Source organism: Polypterus senegalus, chromosome 4, assembly GCF_016835505.1.
Source record: "Polypterus senegalus isolate Bchr_013 chromosome 4, ASM1683550v1, whole genome shotgun sequence".
NCBI lineage: Eukaryota > Metazoa > Chordata > Cladistia > Polypteriformes > Polypteridae > Polypterus > Polypterus senegalus.
Genome location: NC_053157.1, coordinates 237,267,575 through 237,291,348, shown reverse-complemented (window position 1 = coordinate 237,291,348; position 23,774 = coordinate 237,267,575). Strand labels below are relative to the sequence as shown.

The following is a 23,774-nucleotide window of genomic DNA, read 5'->3' as shown; positions in this document are numbered from 1 at the left end:
AACCATTTTTGCCACTACTTATATTTAATCCAACTCATTTATTTTAGGTAAATTTGAGTTAATTATTAAATTAAGTTTACTCAATAGTGCAGTATATTAAATCTACTCAAAAATATTGCTTGTAATTTGTTGCCTTATTTTTTACAGTGTACAGATGTAGTAACACTTTCAAATGCTTGAGGATCCTGGTTGTAATTTTTGCCAAGGATTAAGGGAAGCCCACATTAACAAAGTATGGAATGTTAAAGGGATTAAATGAAAACTGGAACACATGATGATCATTTTGGCTTTGCAAAATGGCCCAGATTAAAATATGCAAAATACAAAGATATGCACAAAATATCCATTTAACAATACAGTGGATTTGTAAAATGCATCAGAGTCTCTCTCTTAAATCTTGTTGACTGTAAATATGGCAGTTTGTGCACTTTTACCGTGTTGAGGAAAGTGAATTTGTTGGAGGACAGAAGGTAGCAGCACTGCCCCTATTTGTATAATGTTTACATGTTCTCTCTCTATCTACATGGGCTGTCTGCTGGTATTTCACAAAAAACATGTAAATCTGGTTAATTACCAACTCTGAATTGGCCCTGTTCCCTGCAGTGCCAGGAGCCCTAAATATAGTAGGTGGCATGCCAGACCTTGTGCCTGACGCTGGCCTTGGATTAATCACGTTCACAAATGAACGTATGTGGTTGGGTCCTCCACATGTCGGTCATGTTTATGCAATGGAAGTCTGATTTAGAATAGTTTTTCCCCAAAACTGCAGGAACAGGTTCTGATACCACATCCTGAAAATGTATGGATGGTTGCGGCTTATTCAAATGAGCCTGATAAAGAAAACCCAAGCCACTGTTTGTTAATACTGTTTTCATATTACACCAGGATTCAGCCTGAGCAAGCCTGAAATTTCCTTTCCCGGATGAATCAATGTGAGCTAAATGCGTACAACCTTGGTGTAAAGAACATTTGAGGTTCATCAGATGCATTTTGCCTTGTGCCTTGACTTGTGCCTAGTCAGGGAAAAATATAGAAAGCCCTGCCCCAAAGATTTGGCACTGAGGGTCTCCACTAAACTATCTGCATTTACTGGAAATTTGGCTCTTCAAGCAGTCTGAGTTTTGTCAGGAGAAAGTTGGTGAGACACCCAGGATATACAAATGAAAGCCATTGTACAGGGTGGGCCATTTATATGGATACCCCTTCATAAAATGGGAATGGTTGGTGATATTAACTTCCTGTTTGTGGCACGTTAGTATATGTGAGGGGGGGAAACTTTTCAAGATGGGTGGTGGCCATTTTGAAGTCGGCCATTTTGGATCCAACTTTTTTTTTTTCAATAGGAAGAGGGTCATGTGACACATCAAACTTATTGGGAATTTCACAAGAAAAACAATGGTGTGCTTGGTTTTAACGTAACTTTATTCTGTCATGAGTTATTTACAAGTTTCTGACCACTTATAAAATGTGTTCAATGTGCTGCCCATTGTGCTGGATTATCAAGGCAACCCTCTTCTCCCACTCTTCACACACTGATAGCAACACCGCAGGAGAAATGCTAGCACAGGCTTCCAGTATCCGTAGTTTCAAGTGCTGCACATCTCGTATCTTCACAGCATAGACAATTGCCTTCAGATGACCCCAAAGATAAAAGTCTAAGGGGGTCAGATCGGGAGACCTTGGGGGCCATTCAACTGACCCACGACGACCAATCCGCTTTCCAGGAAACTGTTCATCTAGGAATGCTCGGACCTGACACCCATAATGTGGAGGAGCACCATCTTGCTGGACAAACTCAGGGAACGTGCCAGCTTCAGTGCATAAAGAGGGAAACACATCATCATGTAGCAATTTCACATATCCAGTGGCCTTGAGGTTTCCATTGATGAAGAATGGCCCCACTATTTTTGTACCCCATATACCACACCATACCATCGATTTTTTTGTTCCAACAGTCTTGGAGGGATCTGTCCAATGTGGGTTAGTGTCAGACCAATAGCGGTGGTTTTGTTTGTTAACTTCACCATTCACATAAAAGTTTGCCTCATCACTGAACAAAATCTTTTGCGTAAACTGAGGGTCCTGTTCCAATTTTTGTTTTGCCCATTCTGCAAATTCAGTGCGCCGATCTGAGTCATCACGTTGAGATGCTGCAGTAGCTGGAGTTTGTAAAGGGTGCCATTTGTGAGTAGCTAATATCCGCCGAAGGGATGTTCGACTAATGCCACTCTCCAGTGCTATGCTGTGGGCTCTTGCTGAATGAAGCTAGGACAGCCACTGATGTTGCTTCATTAGTGACAGTTTTCATGCGTCCACATTTTGGCAAATCCAACACTGAACCAGTTTCACGAAACTTAGCAAGCAGTTTGCTAACTGTAGCATAGGAGATGGGTGGTCTCGTAGGGTGTCTTGCATTGAAATCTGCTGCAATGACCCGGTTACTGCGTTCACCAGACATCAACACAATTTCTATCCGCTCCTCACGTGTTAACCTCTGCGACATGTCAATGGCTGTACACAAAGAGAAACTTGTAAATAACTCATGACAGAATAAAGTTACGTTAAAACCAAGCACACCATTGTTTTTCTTGTGAAATTCCCAATAAGTTTGATGTGTCACATGACCCTCTTCCTATTGAAAAAACAAAAGTTGGATCCAAAATGGCCGACTTCTAAATGGCCACCATGGTCACCACCCATCTTGAAAAGTCCCCCACCCCTCACATATACTAATGTGCCACAAACAGGAAGTTAATATCACCAACCATTCCCATTTTATTAAGGTGTATCCATATAAATGGCCCACCCTGTACTTACCCTTTGATTATCTAGCGCCGTCCACCCACGTCTACCAATCTGAATGTCAGCTCTTTAAAGTTAAACTTGTTTTCTACGATCCCAGTTGTCATGTCTCAGGACTGGAGAAGGTCTTCAACAGTTGGGGATATAGTCAAACGCAGCAATGCAATCAAGTTCATTAAGATAGTAAGCCGCATTATCCTCCAAGTGAGCGACAGAAGCACTCTTGGAAACCTGGGTCAACCCAGAGCCTCTTCATGAACCCCTGTAGCTCTGGTGTGATCTCCCCTTTGCTCTCAGCAGGACCAGTCAGTGCAAACAGCATCATAGGCTCTGTCAGGGTTGTGAAACTCAATTTTGAGGGTTGCCAGGGTTCTTATGATTCTTGTCAGGGAGTCAATGGCATTGTAGATGATCAAGGGCTTGTACTCCTTGCAGGCCTCCAAGTTAAAGCCACCACTGTGGATTATCTTCATCTGCTTCACTATGGTGCTTTTTTCCTGAATTACTGGGGCCAAGGAGAAGAAGCTTGATCTCACGGCATTGCCGCTGACTCTCAGAGCGCAGGTTTCAGTCGATTCTGCGAGAATACTGAGCGGCCTCCTTTTCCTCCGAGCTTTGACGACATCTCATATTCCTCCTGAAAGAGAGTTAGAGAAAGAGAGAGAGTATGCGTGAAGGAGGCTGATGAAGCCGGGGCACGTTTAGCTCTGCTGTAAGTGAGTGGACAGCCTTGATGACAGGTGCTGCTTCCCAGTCATATACTGTACAATGCATTGCTGCTGCTGTCCTGCTCCTGACACACACAATGGCCTTCCAACTTGCTCCTAGCACAAGGTTGTCAGACTGCAGAGCTGTCAGTTAGTGCTTCTTCTTTTGGCCAATCTCATAGCATTTTGACATCCACCAAGCAAACTGTAGCACATTCATGTTAATGGAACAATTTGCCTCTCCTCTACTGTTCCACTGGAAACAGAAAATCCCTCTCCCTCCACCTCTGCATGGTTACTTCATGTCCTCTGTTCCAAAGGTGAGGTGCACACACTTATCCAGCCGGCTTCTGCTCGCCTTCCTGTATGCCTGCAAGAGAGGGAAGTGGCCATTAGCACGGCGATCTGTTTGGTGTGGAGAGGTGAGAGACACTTGACGGAGGCAAATCACATGCATAACAACAGAGCAGGAAAATAATCAGCAAATCTTAAGAAATATTGCTGGCGCCTTTTAGATAGATTTGTGCGTGACATAAATAAATAAAAGACACCCCTTTCTGAAATCCATACCACAAGGCAGCTATGCCTAGAAATATGACATTTGAATAATGGAACTTCAGCAATGTTGTTCTTTTATACATATATATTGAGGGCATGTCTTTTCAGAACTTTAACAGATAGATAGATATGTGTAAGGCACTATATGATAGATAGATAGATAGATAGATAGATAGATAGATAGATAGATAGATAGATAGATAGATAGATAGATAGATATGTGTAAGGCACTATATAATTAAAAGATAGATAGATATGTGTAAGGCACTATATAATTTAAAGATAGATAGATAGATATGTGTAAGGCACTATATAATTAAAAGATAGATAGATATGTGTAAGGCACTATATAATTTAAAGACAGATAGATAGATATGTGTAAGGCACTATATAATTTAAAGACAGATAGATAGATCTTTTTTTACCCTTTAGCCATAGGATAGCACCCTAAGTTCATAAACTCTGTTTCCCTAAGCTGATTTATGAAAACCCCTTTAATTTTAAATATGTATTTTTAGAGGATAAATTAGATTCCCTTAACTAATACCTACTCCCCAGTAATAAGATGCCAGCTGTTTCACAATTAGTAACTTGTAACACAATTCAAAATACAAATATGTTCCCAAAATATAACAAAATTTATTGACTAAATTAGAAAAATATCTAAAAAAAAAAAAACTATTTAAAGCTAAAACCAATCAAAATTCCCACAAATCATAGATTACAGAAATTAGAAAACTCACACAAATTGCAGTAAATTTACCCTTGAGCACAAATACCTATAAGTTCAGGCATTGTACTTAAACCTTCCAAATGTACTTTTAACTCTTTGCTTTTACCAACACTTAAAGCATCCCACTGAAAAACACAATAACCAAATCTATAATATGAGCAAACTTAATTACTGAAACCTCACTTTAACTTAACAACTTTAGGGGCCAAGACACACACACACACACACAAGCCAGCGGTCACAAAAATAAAAATAATTTTAACACAAATTCTCCTCGTTGCAGGCCTGGTCGACGCTCGGGAATGTGGTGGCCAAAAACGTTAAGGCCCATTCACTCTAACAAGCCAACATAAAAGGTCACAGTACTCACACATAAGCAGAGCGAATATCAGTGTCCATTGTCCAAACACAGCACTCCCTCACTGTGGAAAAAAAAATGATGGAGTTGCCCTGTAAGAAGGCAGGCTCACGGCAAAATGCTGCAAGCAAAAGGAGCTAGTCTATCCAAAATGGGGTGAAACTTGTTGTTTTTTCTCTTGTCCGAGGAGCTGCCAGGTTTTCCTTTGGTTAGCTGGAGCGCTATCCAAAGTATCCCATTCCTCTTCGCCGGCTAACTGTGCTAGTTCGCCTGTCTCGCACAACTCCACAACACCTTTTTATTTATTTTTTTTTTTTTTACGACCGTTTCTTCGTGTCCTCGTGTCCAGCAAGTTCTCGTGTCTATACCACCCGGAGCACAAAAGCCTCCGAAAATAAACGTAATATCCAAACTCTTTTTTTTTTGTTTTTTTCAAAGTCTCTGTGTAGTCATTCTTTTATCCAAGTATGAGCCCCACCTGTCCTCTCGCCCACTCACTCACATTACAGAAACACTGACATAACTAAATAATAATTCATATATATATATATATATATATATATATATATATATATATATATATATATATATATATATATATATATATATATAATAATGTAATCTCTGCTTTTAATAGGTTTCTTTATTGTATTTTTATCCCCCACTGCTCACTTGTTTAATGGATTATTTATTTATTTTATTACTGCCCCCTGTTTTTGGTTTTGTTTTTAATTCTTTTTAATAAAAGCACAGGACACTTTTTACACCATCCCCTTGCTCCTCGTGTGATTTCTCCCCATTGGCCAGCTTATTCGCTCATAGCTGTCAAGGGTGTTGGTTTCAAGAGGATCCCAAATGTGAAGAGGGGGGGCCTGGATAGACCCGCATTGTTCATAATGCTTTCCACCCAATTCAGATTTGATTCATTGTTCTCTTGAAGCAAGCCCACCTTGGAATGGGGTTAGTTTTACACCTTAGGTCGGCGGCTTAAGTCAGTAAATTACTTTAAGAACAAAATGTCAGTTTGCACCTCTAAGGGTTGGGTGGGTTGCAGTGCCTGGATCCACTCCCTTTTTTCATATAATAAATATTATATATATTTTTTAATATTATATGTATTTTGTATAATAAGTACACCTTCAGACCCTGAGGTTGTGGGTTTAGATCCCACTGCTGCCACCACGGTGTGACCCTGAGTGAGTCACCTGACCTGCCAGGGCTGCAACTGAGAGCTGTAGGCAGCTGTAAGTCACAAAGGTGTCACTCAAGTAAGAAACAATAATAATAATAATAATAATAATAATAATAATATCAGCTTACCAATAGACCTCCGAGCCAATTTAAACCTGATCCGCCCGATTGTTCAATAGGCCAGTGTTAGCATAAGTTTAATGTGTCCCTGTGCAAATCTCTCTTATAAATCTGCTTTTCTCTGCTCACATGCGCAGCTGACACAGAGCCAGATTACGCACAGCGGCTCACCACATTCAAGTGCTATGTGACAGACAGCAGCAACTGGACAGCGCGCCGTCGGACTACAGCTGCTGTGTGTTATTTCTCTCTGTTAACTCAGCATGGAATAGTATCCTCGTTTAAGCCCCATTGCCTTGTTTGGAATTACATGTTCGCCTAAGTAGGGGGGCCTTGCACGTGGGGAAGACCGTAAAAAGTTTTAGCACGTTGCCCAGCACTCCTTCGAAGGCAACGGGCTGATGGGAAATACCGTCATTGTTTCCTGAAAGAGCCTCCCAGTGCACCGCCGACATCGACAGGCTCTACGCCTCGGGGCCCCCCACTCCCGGCTTCCTTCGTCTGATATGCAGTGTAAGCCGACATTAAACAAAGCAAAGTTATTTCTCAGACGTGATTTCTTTCCGCCGTACGAGTGGTATCGGCTGTTTATATTCTATCCATATAGATTCGGGATCTGTAACACGCCGCCATTACGGATAGAACTCCTTCCCAGGGAGCTGGCGCCCTCTGCTGGACACAGTCAGGTATACCAACATTTCTTTTTTTTTTTTCTTTCTTCATCTCAGTCTTTGGGTAAAGTAATTCTTACCAGAGGGCATTCATAACTTCAGCCCCATTAGAATCGCTTAAACGATGGAATTTTACTGACATGTGGATTCGCAAAGGACTCGTATCACCTGGGGTTCTTTATTTTTACAGACTTTTTTCACAAACGGTAAAAGTTTCTGTAATTTTTTTTTTTTAACTGGGATGCGAATAGTTACTGATGAGATTAACCCTTAACTACTCGCACTGGAGTATTTTGTAGCCCAATGTCAGTTATTTTTTGAACCCACCGATAGCATCCGCCATCTCTCCTAAACTTGATTCACTACAAGTCCAGAGTCGCGATGACTTCACTCCAGCCGGTTTTACGAGCGGATGCCCTGTCGCCAGTTCCATATGGTGGCTTTGGTCCTACATTATGTACTTACTTAACGATGAGATGTTGATCTGGCAATGACTTCCTCCACAAAATTCATTCAAGAGCTGAAGTGACATGTGACACGAGTGCAAATCCTGCAGTGGATCAAAGTGTGGCGGGTGACGAATGAGCACGGGAGAAGTGCGTCAGGTTTACTTTCAGATAGTACTAGACTGGACTATCCTATTCAGTAATACGCTATTAAGTTGCATTAAAAACATGGTGAATTGAAAACGATTGCAATATTTTATATTACAACCTCACAGCGTGCATAGAAATAGCCATTTTAACACAGGGTGCTTAAAGTACAACAGTACTTGTGAGATGAGAAATGGTACGAGTAGTTAAGGGTTAAACTGTCAGGTCCATCCATCCATTGTCTAACCCGCTATATCCTAACTAAAGGGTCACGGGGGTCTGCTGAGCCAATCCCAGCCAAACACAGGGCGCAAAACAGGAAAGAAACCCAGGCAGGGTGCCAGCACACCACAGGGCATGCACACACACCAAGCACACACTAGGGACAATTTAGAATCGCCAATGCATCTAACCTGCATGTCTTTGGACTGTGGGAGGAAACAACTGTCAGGTCCTCCGGTAAGAATTACTTTACCACATCTTTCTATGAAACTCTTCATTTCCGAATAGGACTTTCAGCAGGTGACGCTGCTGCTATGCAGTAAGGAGATTGTAAGTTGGCTTCCCGGGTCATTACATAGAAATGCAATGTGTTACTATTTATTATCCATCCATCCATTTTCTAACCCGCTGAATCCGAATACAGGGTCACGGGGGTCTGCTGGAGCCAATCCCAGCTAACACAGGGCACAAGGCAGGAACCAATCCAGGGCAGGGTGCCAACCCACCACAGACTATTTATTATTATTAATAATAATATGATTATTATTATCTATCCATCCATTATCCAACCCGCTAAATCCTAACTACAGGGTCACAGGGGGTCTGCTGGAGCCAATCCCAGCCAACATGGGGTGCAAGGAAGGAAACAAACCCTGGGCAGGGTGCCAGCCCAGCCCATTATTATTATTATTATTATTATTATTATTATTATTAACCACTCTATAGATCCTCCTTTGAATAGTGTCTGTCTGTTCTTCTTGGTGGTCTGTATGGAGTGTTTCCCCACATACACAAAGGTGACTTAAAAAAATTGGATACTGGTGAGTGGACCATGTGATGCATTAACGGTCTGTCCAAAATAATAATAATTATATATATATATAATATAACGTTTCTATAGTGCTTTTCTCCCCCTTTGCACAGTGAGTGGGCAGCTACTTCAACCACCACTAATGTGCAGCACCCACTTGGATGATGTGATGGCAGCCATTTTGGTGCAACTCCTTTCGCCACACATGAGCAGTTTAGATGATGAAGTGGTGAGAGATAGTTAGCCAATCAGAGACAGGGGGTGATTAGGGGGCCAGGTTGACCAGGTCATGGTCATGCCAGGACATCGGGATACGCCCTACTCTTTAGGAAAAAAATAAGTTTCCTGCCTTTCACCCGGTGCTGCCAGGGCAGGCTCCAGACCGTTTCCACTCTTAATTTGTTTAAGCAGAGCGTCTGTTACATTGGAGACATTTACAGCCCTAAATCCCATCTGTCCATTCATTTTACAGTCGTCTTAAGCAAACCCGAGTCGTGATTTCAACTATAATGGACCCTGGGCAGACCGGCAGTCCGTCACAAAGCACACACGAGCAGGTGTCAGTTTAGGGGTCTCCATTCAGCCCGACCTGCATGACATTCAGATGTGAGGGTGTGGACAGTAGGGGGCGCTCTGGGTCCCCAAAAACCCAACGTAAACAGACACAGACACAATTTAAAAGGGCAACGCGTCTTTCTGTGCATGGGATACTCTTTCCCCCAAGAGTTTCCCACCACGGCCACAAGTCCACGTATGCAATAAGCCCAAGTCTCGGCACAATAAAGCCCTCTTTTCTACCTTCTCTCTTTATCACTGTCTTTCATCCACCTTCCAACTGACTCTGGCTCATCAATGTGAACCAGACAGTCCCTTTTATTTTAGCTGCCCTGGAAATGCTTCCAAACATCTGCCCGTGTGATCTATCAAAGCTTTCAGGTGAGGTAGAAACCCCATGCCACATGGCTCCTCTCTCCTTGCAGCACCCCCTGTTGGCACCCAACATGGCGGAGTTAAAGAACTCCATGTCCCATGGTGCCCTGTGGGAATCCATAGCATTACTGCAACCCAGGAAAGCTGCCATCTAGTGTTCTGGAGGTGGCAGTGCCCTGAAGAAGCTGTCTTCCCCCCATCCTCCGATTACTTGGGCATCCCAGCCGGGTTGGGCTGCTGGCCGTCCCTTACAAGGTGAAGAATTGAGTACCTGGAGAGATACAGAGGAGAACATGCAAACTGTACAGAGGTCAGCTGGGTGTGCAATTCAAGTCAAGGATCCATTATTCCTTTAGGAATTGTTCTCCCTCCATCCAGTAGATGGCAGCATAGCTACTTTTCAAAGTATATGCCATCCCATAATAACCTTGACATTTCAGTTCATGAATATACAGACAAGAAGCCTAAATGTATCATCTCTCTCTCTCTCTCTCTCTCTCTCTCTCTCTCTCTCTCTCTCTCTCTCCCTCTGTCTTTGCCTTCCTGTATCATAGACTGAGTGACGTTTGATTAAACATTCAGAGGAGCTATTGAGTCACACGAGCACCGAGAAGACGTCCGTAGAGGTGAAAGAGAAGAGGAGACGTGGGAGGCGTTCATCTTGAATGTGTCAGAACAGACACTGAGGAGTTCAGTCAACAACAACGGTGGGTATTCAAACAGCAGGATGAGCCATTTGACACAGGATTCAGTGTTAATGTCTGTGGTGCGCCATCTGTTGAAGGACATGCAATGCATATGCCTCTGTTATATGCCATTTGGTATGGGATTCATAAAAGCTGTGTTAATATTTGTGGTGCGCCTTCTGTTGGAATGATAAATGCAATGCATATGTCTCTATTATATGTCACTTGGTATGGGATTCATAAAAGCTGTGTTAGTATTTGTGGTGCGCCATCTGTTGGAGTGACAGAATGCATTTTATCACTACAAATATTTGTAATATGCAATCTGTTGGAATGACAAATGCAATGCATTTTATTATTACAAATATCTGTGATTCGCCATTTGTTGGAATGATAAATGCAGTGCATAAGCATAAGCAGCATATGGTGGAAAATAAGGAGTAACCTGGAGAGGGTGCCAGCCCATCACAGGGATCACTTGGGTGTCAGCAGTCACTTGTGTGCTTAGATTGAAGTTGGTTTGATGATGTTGTGTTAGTTTTATAGGGGGGCAAAGAGGTTTTTGTGTGTGATGGTGATTGTGCCTCCATTGTGAAAGAGGAATTCCATTAACAGAGGAGTCACGGAAAAAACTTTACCAGCTGGAAGTACAGAGAGAGTGAAGAGAAGAAGTGTGAGGAGTCCATCTTGAACACTGATGGGGTCAGTTAATTACACGGTGGGTACTCACACAGAAGGATGAGCCTTCAGGTACAAACGCACCTGTTCAGGACCTGCTAGCCATCCCACCATTATGACAGTCCCTTAATTGAGTTCAGGGTTTCTTAGGCCACAAGCAGAATGGGGTTGGAGATAAGAAGTAACCTGTAGAGGGTGCCAGTGCACCACAGGACCCACTCGGCAGGGCCGGATTTGGACTTGATAAGGCCCTAAGCTATTTGAGACATGGGGCCCCTTATAAGTCCAGATATTCTATGCAAGTGCCAAATATGATTTGTTTTGGGGGGCCCCAAGAAGGCGGGGGCCCTAAGCTATAGCTTGTGTAGCTTATACGTAAATTCTGCACTGCCACTCAGCTATCACTGGTCAGATTATTGTTGAACCCACTTGTGTTTTATGATGCAGGAGAATAAGTGGAGGACTGAAAGCAAAACTTCTGCTCACGTGTGACCAGCAGAGAATGAGAAACAAGCCTTCAGAAGATGTGTGGAAAATGAAGTGTGAGTGGGATAACCCGGTGGGAATGTCCGATAGGTTTGTCGTTGTGTTTACCAGTTGTAGACTTTAATACTGTATGGGGGTTCAGAGCAGGAAGGGTAAGATGAGGACAGAGTGGTGCTGAGTGCTGCTGCTTGATGGTTCCAGCATCCTGATTTCAAATCCCAGTCACGGTCCCAGTTTGTGTGTTCCCCTCTGAGGGTCTTCCTCCATTCTGTACGTGATGGTTATAGAACATGTGAGGTGTCACTGGGGACAGCAGGTGGAGAAAACAAGAATGAAGGTGATAACCGCACTTTACTCAGACCTGAAGGAGGCTGAGGACCTGGAAAAGAAAACCCGATGTGAAAATCAGAATCGTGATAGACAGGGAGGAAAAGTTCTGAAGACGATAAAATCAAAGGACTTTAAGTTGTTACTGTTTTCAAGGCACAGTCTGCGATCTCCAAAGCTGGCAAGTTTGTGGTGCCAACTGAAGTAGCGTTGTGTAAAAGATGCCACGGTGTGCAGACTCTGAAGACGACTCACCCGTCACATCACAGGAGTTGCTCAAAATTATAATAGTTAACATAATAAAACCAAAATGGCGCTGCAGTATCTTAAACCAAACTTTTTGATAAAACACAACTATAAAGGAGATACCCAACCTGAAATGTTCCTTGACACACCCAACCTGTTGTGAACTGGCGACACTCATGTAGTGAAAAGCGTGTGAGGCTTCCAAGAACATCCACAGGACCATCCAGGACCTTCACTGACATGAAATGGTTCACGATGAGCAGGGTGTGAATTTATAAACTCTGCTCCTCTTTCCCTGTTCTTGTCTTTGTCTTGCTCAGCTGGACGTGCTCTCCATATCAAGAAGGTCTTCACTTCAGAGAACTTCTTAAGCTGAAACGGAAGTTTCACAGCATTTCAGATCTCTCATGAAAAGCTCATTTAGTTCGCTTGTCTTTCATTTAGTTAACCCTGAATCACGCTCGTTGTTTTTGACGACTTTATGAATTCATTCTGTCTCTTTTAATTTCACAGGGACTCTCCTTCCTTCTTCTCATTTCCACGTGTGAGTGAGGTGAATAATGGGCCGGGGCTCCCCAGTTGAGAAGGGGGGGTCTTAGAAGAGAAGAGCCGACAGTTGGGGGGTCAGAGAAGAGTTTTACACGGAGTATGGCCTCGGTCAAACAGGAAGGCACGAACCAACGACTGGCACACATTAAAGAAGAGGACTGTGAGTCGGGTGCGCCAGAGGGTGTGTGCGTGAAGGTGGAGGACTGCGAAGAAAGCATTTCAGTTTTTAAAGAGGAGGAGTGCAAGGAGGAGTCTGCTGAGGTTAAAGTCGAGGACCTGAAAGATTTCTCATTTGGCCTTGCACTGCAAAAACGTGAAGCTGGCCCCATTTTCAAGCGAGATGTGTGTGAAGAATCTGTTAACAATTTGCAGCCCTGGGTCACTAATACTGGACAACTGGCTACCGTGGAGATTTCTGTGCAAGTAAAATCTGAGTTATCGGAACGTGAGGAGAAAATTACTGAAGGAGACGGAAGAAAAGCAGAAGAGCAGCTGGGAAAAAGTAAGTCATGCGATTAAATAGAACAGGAACTTTACAAATTCTAACAGGGGCTCTGTTGGTGAGTCAGTAGATTGAAATAAGAGTGGGAGTCATGATTTGATTGAATTGGAATAAAGACACCCTGGAGCATGTTAATTTGAAAAGAAAAATAGCTTATCTAGTAAATAATAATTTGGAAAAGTTTGGGTGAATGCATAAAAATGTAAAGTGACCAGCACATGACTTCTACTACACCAACCAGTGATGTTTGCTAGGCTAATATCATTATATTTAATGTAAATGACAGTAAAAGTCATATTTTAGTATAACATCTCCATGTCTTAAATTGTGTTATGCCTAATAGCAACATTTATTTCTGTAGCATATTCTCATACAAAGGGTGTAGCTCAAAATTTTATATATATATATATATATAAATAATAAAATCCTTACTCTAGTGCACTAAACTGGAGCGATTTTACTCAAGCCAGTGGGTTTCTCTCATTTTCCAATGCTGTGCCCACCTTCCTATCGGCTCACTGGCTCTGTTTTGAGCTGTCATGTCCCGACCTCCTCGTAGACATCTACTCTCAAAAATGGATTCCTTGGAGTTTCCCCCACTCACAATCCTCTTGTTAATCTGATTATTATATAATGCACATCTTCAAAATATGTTGGGGAAAGTTCATTTATTCGGTGTACACTTAGGAATATTATGGTAAGTTTGTGAGCCCTAAGTACATCTGATCCAATTGAAGGTTTTGGGGAGGACGGCCAAAGCCTATCTTAGCAGTTTGAGACATGAGGTGGCAGTCCATCTCGGGGCCAATTCAAACCACACAGTCACACGGTATCACTTCCGAGTCACCAGGTCACCTAACCTGCATCTTCTTGCTGATTTGGCGTAACTTGAGTAAGACCCATAAGGACAAGGACAGTCCGTGCAAAATCCACATGGACAACAACTGAGTGTAGGATTTGACCTCAGAACATTTGCACAATTAGGCAGCTGTGCTAAACGCTTATCATCCTGACTTCAAGTGCATGTTTTTTACTTTTAGTACAGATTAAGTTCTTAAAGCGTATAAATATTATTAAGTAAATCTCAACAAAACAATTAAAACCTTAACTTCATGTCTACGTTGTATTTACTGATCATCTGCCCCCCCCCCAGTCCACCTCTATTCTTCTACATTGCATCAGAATTGAGGTGTTTGTGAGTCGTTACACAGGAATTAGACAAAGCTCTGAGGAGTCCATCATTGAAGTGGGCTCCTCCACTGCAGGGTCCTGTTAAAGATTAAGGGGACAGAAACGAGAGAAACAATAAGAAAATAAGACATAGTGGGGACAGTGAAAATAACTAAAAGTGACAATAGTGACCACCGGACATAGAGGGGCTTGAACTTGAGTCTGGGTGAATCCACTTGAAAGTATCAACTTCATGACCTCCTCCTCTTATCAGATGTCCTTCCAGTTCCCCCATTTTCTTAACCTGGAGCCTCTGACAGCTTTGAACTCAGCAAAAGAATGGATGCCAGTCCACTGCAGGGCACTCTGGCACACACATCGCCAATCAGCCACACCTGACAATGATTACCACAGTAGCTATGGTGAGAACCAGGGCGGTGTGGTGTAGTGGGAAAGGCTGCAAACCCTGAAGTTGTGGGTTCAAATCCCACGACTGACACCACTCGGTGACCCTGAGCAGTCACTTCACCTGCCTGAGCTGCAATTAGAAAACCAAAAGCAATGGAACCAATTGTATCATAAATGTTGTAAGTCGCCCTGGATAAAGGCGTGAGTCAAATAAATAAATGTAAATGTAAGAGACTCAAAACTTCCTTGAAGAAAAACTATATACAGTATAAATGATACAATTTACAGCACTTTCTTTTATTTAACGTGAAATACTCCTCTGCAGATAGAATGCAGTTGCCCCAATGCTTCATCAATTCCTGGAAAAGTTTCCTGTACCCTTCCCTTTATTCCTGTGGCCAGAGCCTCCAGTATGTTATTTCACGGATTAAAATCCTCTTCTCTTCACTCTCAATTATCATTTTGGGAACAAAACAAGTCCCCATTAGTGATACCTGGCCAATGTAGGGGTGCGCAAATCAACAAGCACATTGTTTTTAGTCGAATCGTGTTATGTACAGGCTGGCCGTCATGATACGACGCCACTGCTTCAGGCGTTTATTCCCTGATGTTAACCTGCAAACAACTCAGCAGTTCAGTGTAATGTTGCTGCTTACCAATAGAAATCTTTATCAGTAACTCAGTTATTGTCAACAGACGTGATCATCGTCATCTTGGCGTTCCTAATGACCCGACACTCTTTTATTCAGCTTGGAGTTAAAAATCACAAGAAGACTGAAGGGTAAATGTCAGAAATCTGCTCTCGGTCAAATCAGCACAATGTCACTTGGCGGGCTCACTAACAAGTCTGTAGGCACACGACACTGAGTGGCATAGTCGATAACTACATGCTACTCCCACACTAGTAACTCATCCTGAGAATTTTGGGTCCCCTCACCCCAGTGTAGTTTTGAGATATGAAAAGCAAGACAGCAGGAGAAGATACAAAGTCCATACACAGAGCGGCCAGAGCAGGAAGGACACCTCAGTGTGAGGCAGCAACTCCAGCCAGTGTGCTGTAACTTTGTCACAGTATTGAACTGGTTTAAAAATATTTAACTTGACTGATTTGTGTCATTGCAGATTTACAGGAGAAAGAAAGCATCTCTGCATCTTCATTTGCTCAGACCTCTCTTCTGGACTGTGAGAAGATGAAGAAACCAACCAGTGGATCAGAATACTTGACCCCAGCCTCTTCCCAGTGTAGTTCACTTCATGCTACTACAGTAGCACAGACGGAGGACATAAAACTTGTCAACAAGAAGTGAGTAAATACATCCAAGTTCAAACTGGAGAAAAACTTTACTGTTGTTTGGAATGTGGCAAACAATTCTTACACAAAAGTAGCCTACGTAAGCATAAGAAGCTTCACACTGGTGAGAAACCTTATAGTTGTGCTGAATGTGGCAAATGTTTCTTAGAGAGAAATAATCTTAATATCCACATGACAGTTCATACCGGAGAAAAACCTTATTGCTGTCCCGAATGTGGCAAACGATTCTCACGAATTCACAGTCTTCAGATCCACACAAGAATCCACACTGGAGAAAAACCTTATTGCTGTCCCGAATGTGGCAAACGATTTTATGACCGTAGTCGTTTACAGAAGCACACACGAACTCACACTGGAGAGAAACCATATGTCTGTTCTGAATGTGGGAAGAGGCTCTCCAACAGTAGCAGTTTTTGGAAGCACAAGCGCATTCATACTGGAGAGAAGCCATACGTCTGCTCTAAATGTGGCGAACGCTTTTCCAGCAATACTGCTCTTTTAAATCACGCCAAAATTCATGCAGGAGAAACACCTGAATGTGACCAGCAAGTCTTAGCCAGTAATGACTTTCATGTTCTTGAAGGAACCCACCCAAATGAGAAACCTCATAGCAGTTCTGAGTGTGACAAACATTTCTCAGACAGCAGCAGTCTGAACAGACACATGAGGATTCACACTGGAAAGACTCTCCATTCTTGTCCAGAATGTGGGAAAAGATTCTTAAAAATACACCTTCTTAAATGTCATATCAGAATTCATAATGGAGAGAAACCTTTTGGCTGTTCCGAGTGTGGCAAACAATTCTCTCTCAATAGTAGCTTAAGGACACACATACGAATTCATACAGGAGAGAAGCCATATTGCTGCACTCATTGCGGAAAAAGATTTTCCAACAGTAGCGGCTTTCGGAATCACACAAGAACTCATACTGGAGAGAAGCCGTATGTCTGTTCTGAATGTGGAAAAAGCTATACAAATAAGACGAGTCTTAATATCCATACCAAAAGTCACACTGGAGAGAAACCGTATTGCTGTTCAGAATGTGGAAAAAGCTACAGAAGTAAAAGGAGTCTTTCTAACCATACCAAAAGTCACACTGGGGAGAAACCTCATTGTTGTTTGGAATGTGGCAAGCGATTCTTACACCTCCCTCATCTTTATAACCATAGAAAAATTCATACTGGAGAGAAGCCTCATTGCTGTTCAGTTTGTGGGAAGAGATTCTTACAAAGATCCAACCTTCAACAACATATCCAAACTCACACTGGAGAGAAACCTCATTGTTGTTTGGAATGTGGCAAGCGATTTTCATACCTCCATAGTCTATATAAACATAGAGGAATTCATACCGGAGAGAAGCCTCATTGTTGTTCAGAATGCGGGAAGAGATTCTTAAGAAGAGGCTACCTTCAGCAACATATTCGAATTCATACTGGAGAGAAACCTTATTGTTGTTCTGAGTGTGGTAAGCAATTCTCAAGCAGCAGTAACCTTTATAGCCATAAAAGAATTCATACTGGTGAGAAACAGCATGGCTGTTCTGAATGTGGCAAGCGTTTTTTGAACAACGCCAGTCTTAATAGCCACATGAAAATTCACACTGGAGAGAAACCCTATGGTTGTTCAGAATGTGGCAAACGATTCTCACAAAGAAACAGTCTTCAGATCCACACAAGACTTCACCACACTGGAGAAAAACCTTTTTCCTGCTCGGAGTGTGGGAAAAGTTTCTGTGACAGCAGGCATCTTCTGAACCATGTGCGAATTCACACTGGGGAGAAGCCATATTGCTGTTCTGAATGTGGAAAAGGGTTCATGTGGAGAAACAACTTTAGGAGGCATGCACAGACTCATACTGGAGAGAAACTGTTTTGCTGTCCTGAATGTGGGAAAAAATATTCTTTCAGTAGCAGCTTATTGAGGCACAGACGAATTCATAGAGGAAACCCCGTTGTAAACATGGCAGAGAATTTTTCCACTGACCCTACAAACACAGAAAAAGTGAAAGAAGACATCACTGCTGTTCCAAATGAGGATGATAATTCTCATTTAAAGTAGTTGACAAGTATGCTGGAATTCATAGCAGAGAGAAGGCTTATGGTGATGAATGTGGCAAATAGTGCTTAGATGTAAGGTTACCATTGTGGAGATACTTTACTGTTGTCTGAAATATGGAAAACAATTCCCACACAGCAGAAGTCTTTATAAACCTTGAAGATTTTCTTTTTTTTTTTTATTTACTGTGATGAAATCTTATTTTTATCCTGAATGTGGTAAACGATTCTTATGCAACAGAGGCATTCGTAGCCATGAACAAATGCATACTGGTGGTAAACGCCATAGTTGTTCTGAATATGGCAAGCGACTCTCCTGCATCAGCTTTCTTTGGAGCACAGAAGAGTTCCCACTGGAATGTGAAGACATAAAAAATAAAAAAGTACCAAAAAATACAGTTGAAGGTATGCCAGGTGTGGGACAAACCAACAAACTCAGGGGTCCATAGAACTAATGAAACAAGAACTTCTAGGCCCGTCTTAACATCCTACCAATCTGTTTAACCCCACATGAATTACAATAGGAAGTTTTGTTAGGAATCACACAGTGACTACACTAAGCCATTACTGTAAATCTGACAGCAGTACAGCATCATGTCAAGACCAAAGGGTGCAGTTCACTCCTGTTTGATGATAAGCCGTTGGGAGACGTTAACCCCTCAGAGAAACCATACTGGTGTTGTGAAAGCGGCAAGCAGTTTGAAGGACAAGTAGCTGCTTCAGACTCCGAACAATGTACTGCCATACAGGAACTGGTCTTTGCACCACTGCTCTGCCATTAAATAGTGAATAATACAGGACAGACTGGCCTTGCCCATTTATTTTTTTTTTTTTTCTTCTTTTTTCATGGTTTGGCACACAATTCTGGTGTTTAAGAAGCAGCTTGCCAGACCCTCGTAACTTTATCTCCAGTGTTGGCTCTCACCATAGGATCTCATCGGATTGTAGTTTCCGGATTTCATCTGCTCAAACTGATCAATCACAAGCAGACTTACAGCCAGAGATGTCTCCTTTTCAAGGAACTAAAAACAATCACCTAATGATTAGCAACCTTCATGGAGTGACAAACCTTTGCAGCAGTTGTTAACCAAAAGACCAGGCTTATCTGTACTCGGGAAACCCATTGCAACATGTCCACTCCCACCTTTAGAGCCCACTGCAAGCACCAGCTCTATAGGATCAGTGACCTCAGCCTGGCCGTAACTCTGCTCCATGGCAGGTCACCAAGTCTTAACAAAGGCCGGAGTGATCCCTTTTATTCTAAAGAGTGAGCTATACTAGACTGTAGCGAGTGAACGGCCATCAGTGCCAGAGTTAGGTGAGGGTACCACCAGTACAGACCTTAAAGTGAGGTGCGTGAGCAAGAAATGGACCAGACACAAAGCCACACATCCATCTTGATGAAGAAAGGAGACGACTGAGCAGCGAATACCCAGCAGATGTTCATTTAATGCCTGAAAATGAGGTCCGTGGTGTTTGAAACATCAACTCAAAGGACTCCACCAAAGAGAAAAAGGGCAAGAGCTCCTGAACAAAAGAAGTCAAAGTGCGCTTAACCTCCTTTCATGGTGCCGGAGAAAGACAACTCCAGTAGGAGAAAAAAGCACATTGGAGTCGTCACGACCCAAACCATAAGTACACCCAACTTAGATTCTGGGAACTCTTAATTATAATTTAGTAGTTAGGATAAAGCCAGCTCACGACTTCTGGATATGTGGTAAACACTGGAACTGAACAGTGATAACCCCTTCTGAGGGATCCATTCATGACGCTTAGAAGCTTCTTTCCCTAAATTGAGTGGGAAATTTCAGAGTCGCGTCTCACTCACACACACACACTGAGGACCCGAGTGAGGGGTAACCCAGCATAAACCAGGAGTGCGCAAAGCAGAGTGCAGACGCTAGAAATGTGATATGCTAGCTAAAGAACTAATCCCTCAGTGACCACATTAAGTGCAGGATCAGAATTCATAAGTTGGGTGCCTTTTCCAAATGGAGAGAAACTAAGCTAACATGTTTTGTATTGTTTATTACTGTCCTTTGTCTGTACAAACATATAGCAATAATCTATTATGCTTATGTTATGAATAAAATGCATTGTTTGGTTTATTGCAGCAAACGAATTTGTTTTTTACCACGTCGACCACAATGCAGTCGAGACAGTCTAAGCTGTTTACTGTGAGTTTTTGTCAGTTGATGGCTTAAATGTTGTATAAGACCTCCTTGCAGGTCTGGTGTCCTTGGCTGGAAGGGGAAACGGAGGTCCCTCACACACACCACAGCGATACAAACACCAGAGCACAGAATGAGCAAATGACATTACTGTGCTGTGGTAAAAACTTACAACAAAAGGACAAAGCTGAAAAAGGCTAGTGTGATGATGAGATAATGTGGATGTAAAGTACGATTAAATTCACAGCGCAGTGCAAACCAACAGGAAGTGCCACCCACAAGTTGAACAGGGTAACCAGGCATTGGCATGCAATTCTTTTCTTCAATATAATTACTAATTGTGCCATCCATCTAAGACGAGATGAAATCTAAGTAATTGACATTGACCTAAGTGTTAACGTTTACTGTGCACCATGAAATGTGCAGGTCTCTGTTATATGCCATTTGCTATTGGATTTGTAAAAGCAGTTTTAATGTGAGTGATGCACCATCTGTTGGAATAACAAATGCAATGCATATATCTCTGTTATATGCCATTTGGTATCGGGTTTGTAAAAGCAGTGCTAATGTTAGTGAGGTGCCATCTACTGGAATGATAAATGCAGTGCATTTTATTACTAAAAATAAATGTAACACACCGTCTGTTGGAATGACAAATTCAATTCATACATCCATCCATCCATTATCCATTTTCTAACCCGCTGAATCCGAATAGGGTCACGGGGGTCTGCTGGAGCCAAACCCAGCCAACACAGGGCACAAGGCAGGAACCAATCCCGGGCAGGGTGCCAACCCACAGCAGGACACACACAAACACACCCACACACCAAGCACACACTAGGGCCAATTTAGAATCACCAATCCACCTAACCTGCATGTCTTTGGATTGCGGGAGGAAACCGGAGCGCCCGGAGGAGAACATGCAAACGGGGAGAACATGCAAACTCCACGCAGGGAAGACCCGGGAAGTGAACCCGGGTCACCTAACTGCGAGGCAGCAGCGCTACCACTGCGCCACCGTGCCGCCACCCATCCATTATCCAACCTGCTATATCCTAACTACAGGGTCACTGGGGTCTGCTGGAGCCAATCCCAGCCAACACAGGGCGCAAGACAGGAAACAAACCCTAGGCAGGGCATACACACGCACCAAGCACACACTAGGGACAATGTAGAATCGCCAATGCACTTAACCTGCATGTCTTTGGTCTGTGGTTGGAAACCCACATAGACACGGGGAGAACATGCAAACTCCACACAGGAAGGACCCAGGAAGCGAACCCAGGTCTCCTAACTGCGAGGCAGCAGCGCTATCCACTGTGCTACCGTACCGCCCACAATTCATACATCTCTCTTATAATATACATTTGGTATGGGAATCATAAAAAATGCGGAGTGGTGGCTCTGAGTCTAAGGATATATGCTGGCATCTGGAAGGTTGCTGGTTTGAATCCCCATTACTACCAAAAGAGATCCTACTCTTGTGGCCCCTTAAGCAAGGCCCTTAATCTGTAATTGCTCCAGGGGTGTTGTGCAATGGCTGACACTGCACTTTGCCCCCAAGGGGTATGCAAAAACTAACAAATTCCTAATACAAGAAATTGTATAAAGCGAAATATAGAACAAAAAAAAAGAAAACATTGTTAATATTTTATGATGCACCATCTGTTGGAATAATAAATGCAATGCATATGTCTCTGTAATATGCCATTTGGTATTAGATTTTTAAAAGCAGTGCTAATGTTAGTGATGTGCCATCTACTGGAATGACAAATGCAATGCATTTTATTACTAATGCAATGCACATGTTTTTCTTGTATGCATTTAGTATGGGGGTCACAAAAGCAGTGTTAATGTTTGAGATGTACCATCTGTTGGAATGACAAACGCAATACATACAGTACGTCTCTGTCATGTGTAATTTCATAGTGGATTCATTAAAGCGGCACTAATGTTTGTGTAGTGCCATCTGTTGGAATAACAAGTGCAATGCATACATCTGTCTTGTATGCATTTGGTGTGGGAGTCATAAAAAGGCAGAGTGGTGGCTCTGATGCTCAAATATGTGCTGGTATTGGCAGGTTGCTTGTTTTGAATACTTGTTACTGCCAAAAGAGATTCTACTCTCCCCTTAAGCAAGACCCTTAACCTGAAATTGTTCCAGGGGTGCTGTATAATGGCTGACCCTGCGCTCTGCCCCCAAGGGCTATGCAAAAACTAACAAATTCCTAATGCAAGAAATTGTATAAGGCAAAATAAAGAACAAAAAAACATTGTTAATGTGATGCACCATCTGTTGGAATAATAAATGCAATGCATATGTCTCTGTTATATGCCATTTGGTACTGGATTTGTAAAACCAGTTAGTGAAGTGCCATCTATTGGAATGGTATATGCAATGCATTTTATTACTAAAAAATGTTACACACCATCTGTTGGAATGGCAAATGTAATGCATGTGTCTCTCTCATATGCCATTTGGTATGGGGTTCTTAAAAGCAGTGTTAAAGCATGTGATGTGCTATCTGTTTGATTGACAAATGCATAGCATGTGTTGCTGTTATATGCCATTTGGTATGGGATTTGCAAAAGCAGCATTGATATTTGTGATGTGCCATCTGTTGGAATGACAAATCCAATGCCTTTTATTACTAAAAATGTTTGTGATGTGACATCATTTAGAATGACAGAGATGGACACACAGAGAGACACACAAACACTTATCCTTTTATGAAGGTGGATAGATTTTTGGAGGAGTCACAAAATTAGTTTCTGATATGATTTACTTTCTGAAATTTAAGGAGTTATTTGTGCTGTATGTCAATGCCATCTTGACTTGCGTGCTGTGATCAAAATAGTTTTTTTTTTTTTTTAAGTTGTTGTTCTTACCCTCCTAAAATTGGACACTTTAATAAGCACACAAGGAGTGAAAATGAAGAGGATGCACCATAAACGAGGGGCGGGTGTGCGAGGTATTTAAATGAATTGAGTAAATGACAAAGTACGAAAACTCAACAGATATTGAATTTGAAACAGTCAGTCATCATGCCAGCTGTGAAAATCAGAAAACTGGCCTTTTATCAACCGTATGGTGCACCTCTGAGAAGAACTGATTGGAAACATTTGTGATAATCTGCGTTTCATTTATATATTGCTATTTTTCTTCTTCTTAATTAGTAGCCATGTATCTCAGTAATGAGAAACCAAATGAGTCGTCCCCTGACTAGAAGGAAATCCCGCGGCCGTCCAGGTTCGGAGTTGCCCTGTGCATTCTATCTTCTCCAGTCCTTCCATCTTATGGGTGTCTGTCACACACTTTAATGAGACATTGCCTTGGGGGGCTTGATGGTCTTCTTTTGTCTGAATTATTCAGTGTTCTTGTATCAGGTCAGATATTTTTTCTTTCTTTATCATTTTGAGCTTGTATATTTGCATAGTCTGCGGTGGGTTGGCACCCTGCCCAGGATTGGTTCCTGCCTTGTGCCCTGT

The 23,774-nt window shown here is 42.4% G+C and overlaps 2 protein-coding genes and 1 pseudogene across 4 annotated transcripts in view; 2 read left to right on the top strand and 1 right to left on the bottom strand.

Moving 5' to 3' along the window:
* Nucleotides 1-23,774, top strand: part of LOC120528280 (zinc finger protein 501-like) — a 68,481-nt gene that overhangs the window by 21,014 nt on the left and 23,693 nt on the right. The window contains exons 1-4 of one of the 3 annotated variants that reach the window (XM_039752409.1): nucleotides 6,895-7,155; nucleotides 10,251-10,403; nucleotides 12,633-13,170; nucleotides 15,871-16,051. The gene's annotated coding sequence lies outside the window, so the exon portion shown is untranslated. Of the gene's footprint in view, nucleotides 1-6,894; nucleotides 7,156-10,250; nucleotides 10,404-12,632; nucleotides 13,171-15,870; nucleotides 16,052-23,774 lie in introns of those variants that run through there. The other 2 variants (XM_039752412.1, XM_039752411.1) reach the window with 2 other exon arrangements.
* On the bottom strand, nucleotides 2,774-5,650 carry LOC120528303 (annotated as a pseudogene).
* Nucleotides 12,768-20,222, top strand: LOC120528920 (oocyte zinc finger protein XlCOF6-like). The gene is made up of 2 exons (XM_039752996.1): nucleotides 12,768-13,091; nucleotides 15,995-20,222. Exons 1-2 carry the CDS (start codon nucleotides 12,768-12,770, stop codon nucleotides 18,116-18,118), a joined length of 2,448 nt encoding a protein of 815 aa, XP_039608930.1. The 3' UTR covers nucleotides 18,119-20,222.

Excerpts from the sequence above, each read along its gene's own strand:
- LOC120528920 (XM_039752996.1), top strand. The coding sequence starts at position 12,768 with ATGGCCTCGGTCAAACAGGAAGGCACGAACCAACGACTGGCACACATT. Across the intron at positions 13,092-15,994 it reads CCGTGGAGATTTCTGTGCAA|TTCACTTCATGCTACTACAG; the intron begins GTAAAATCTGAG and ends TTCCCAGTGTAG.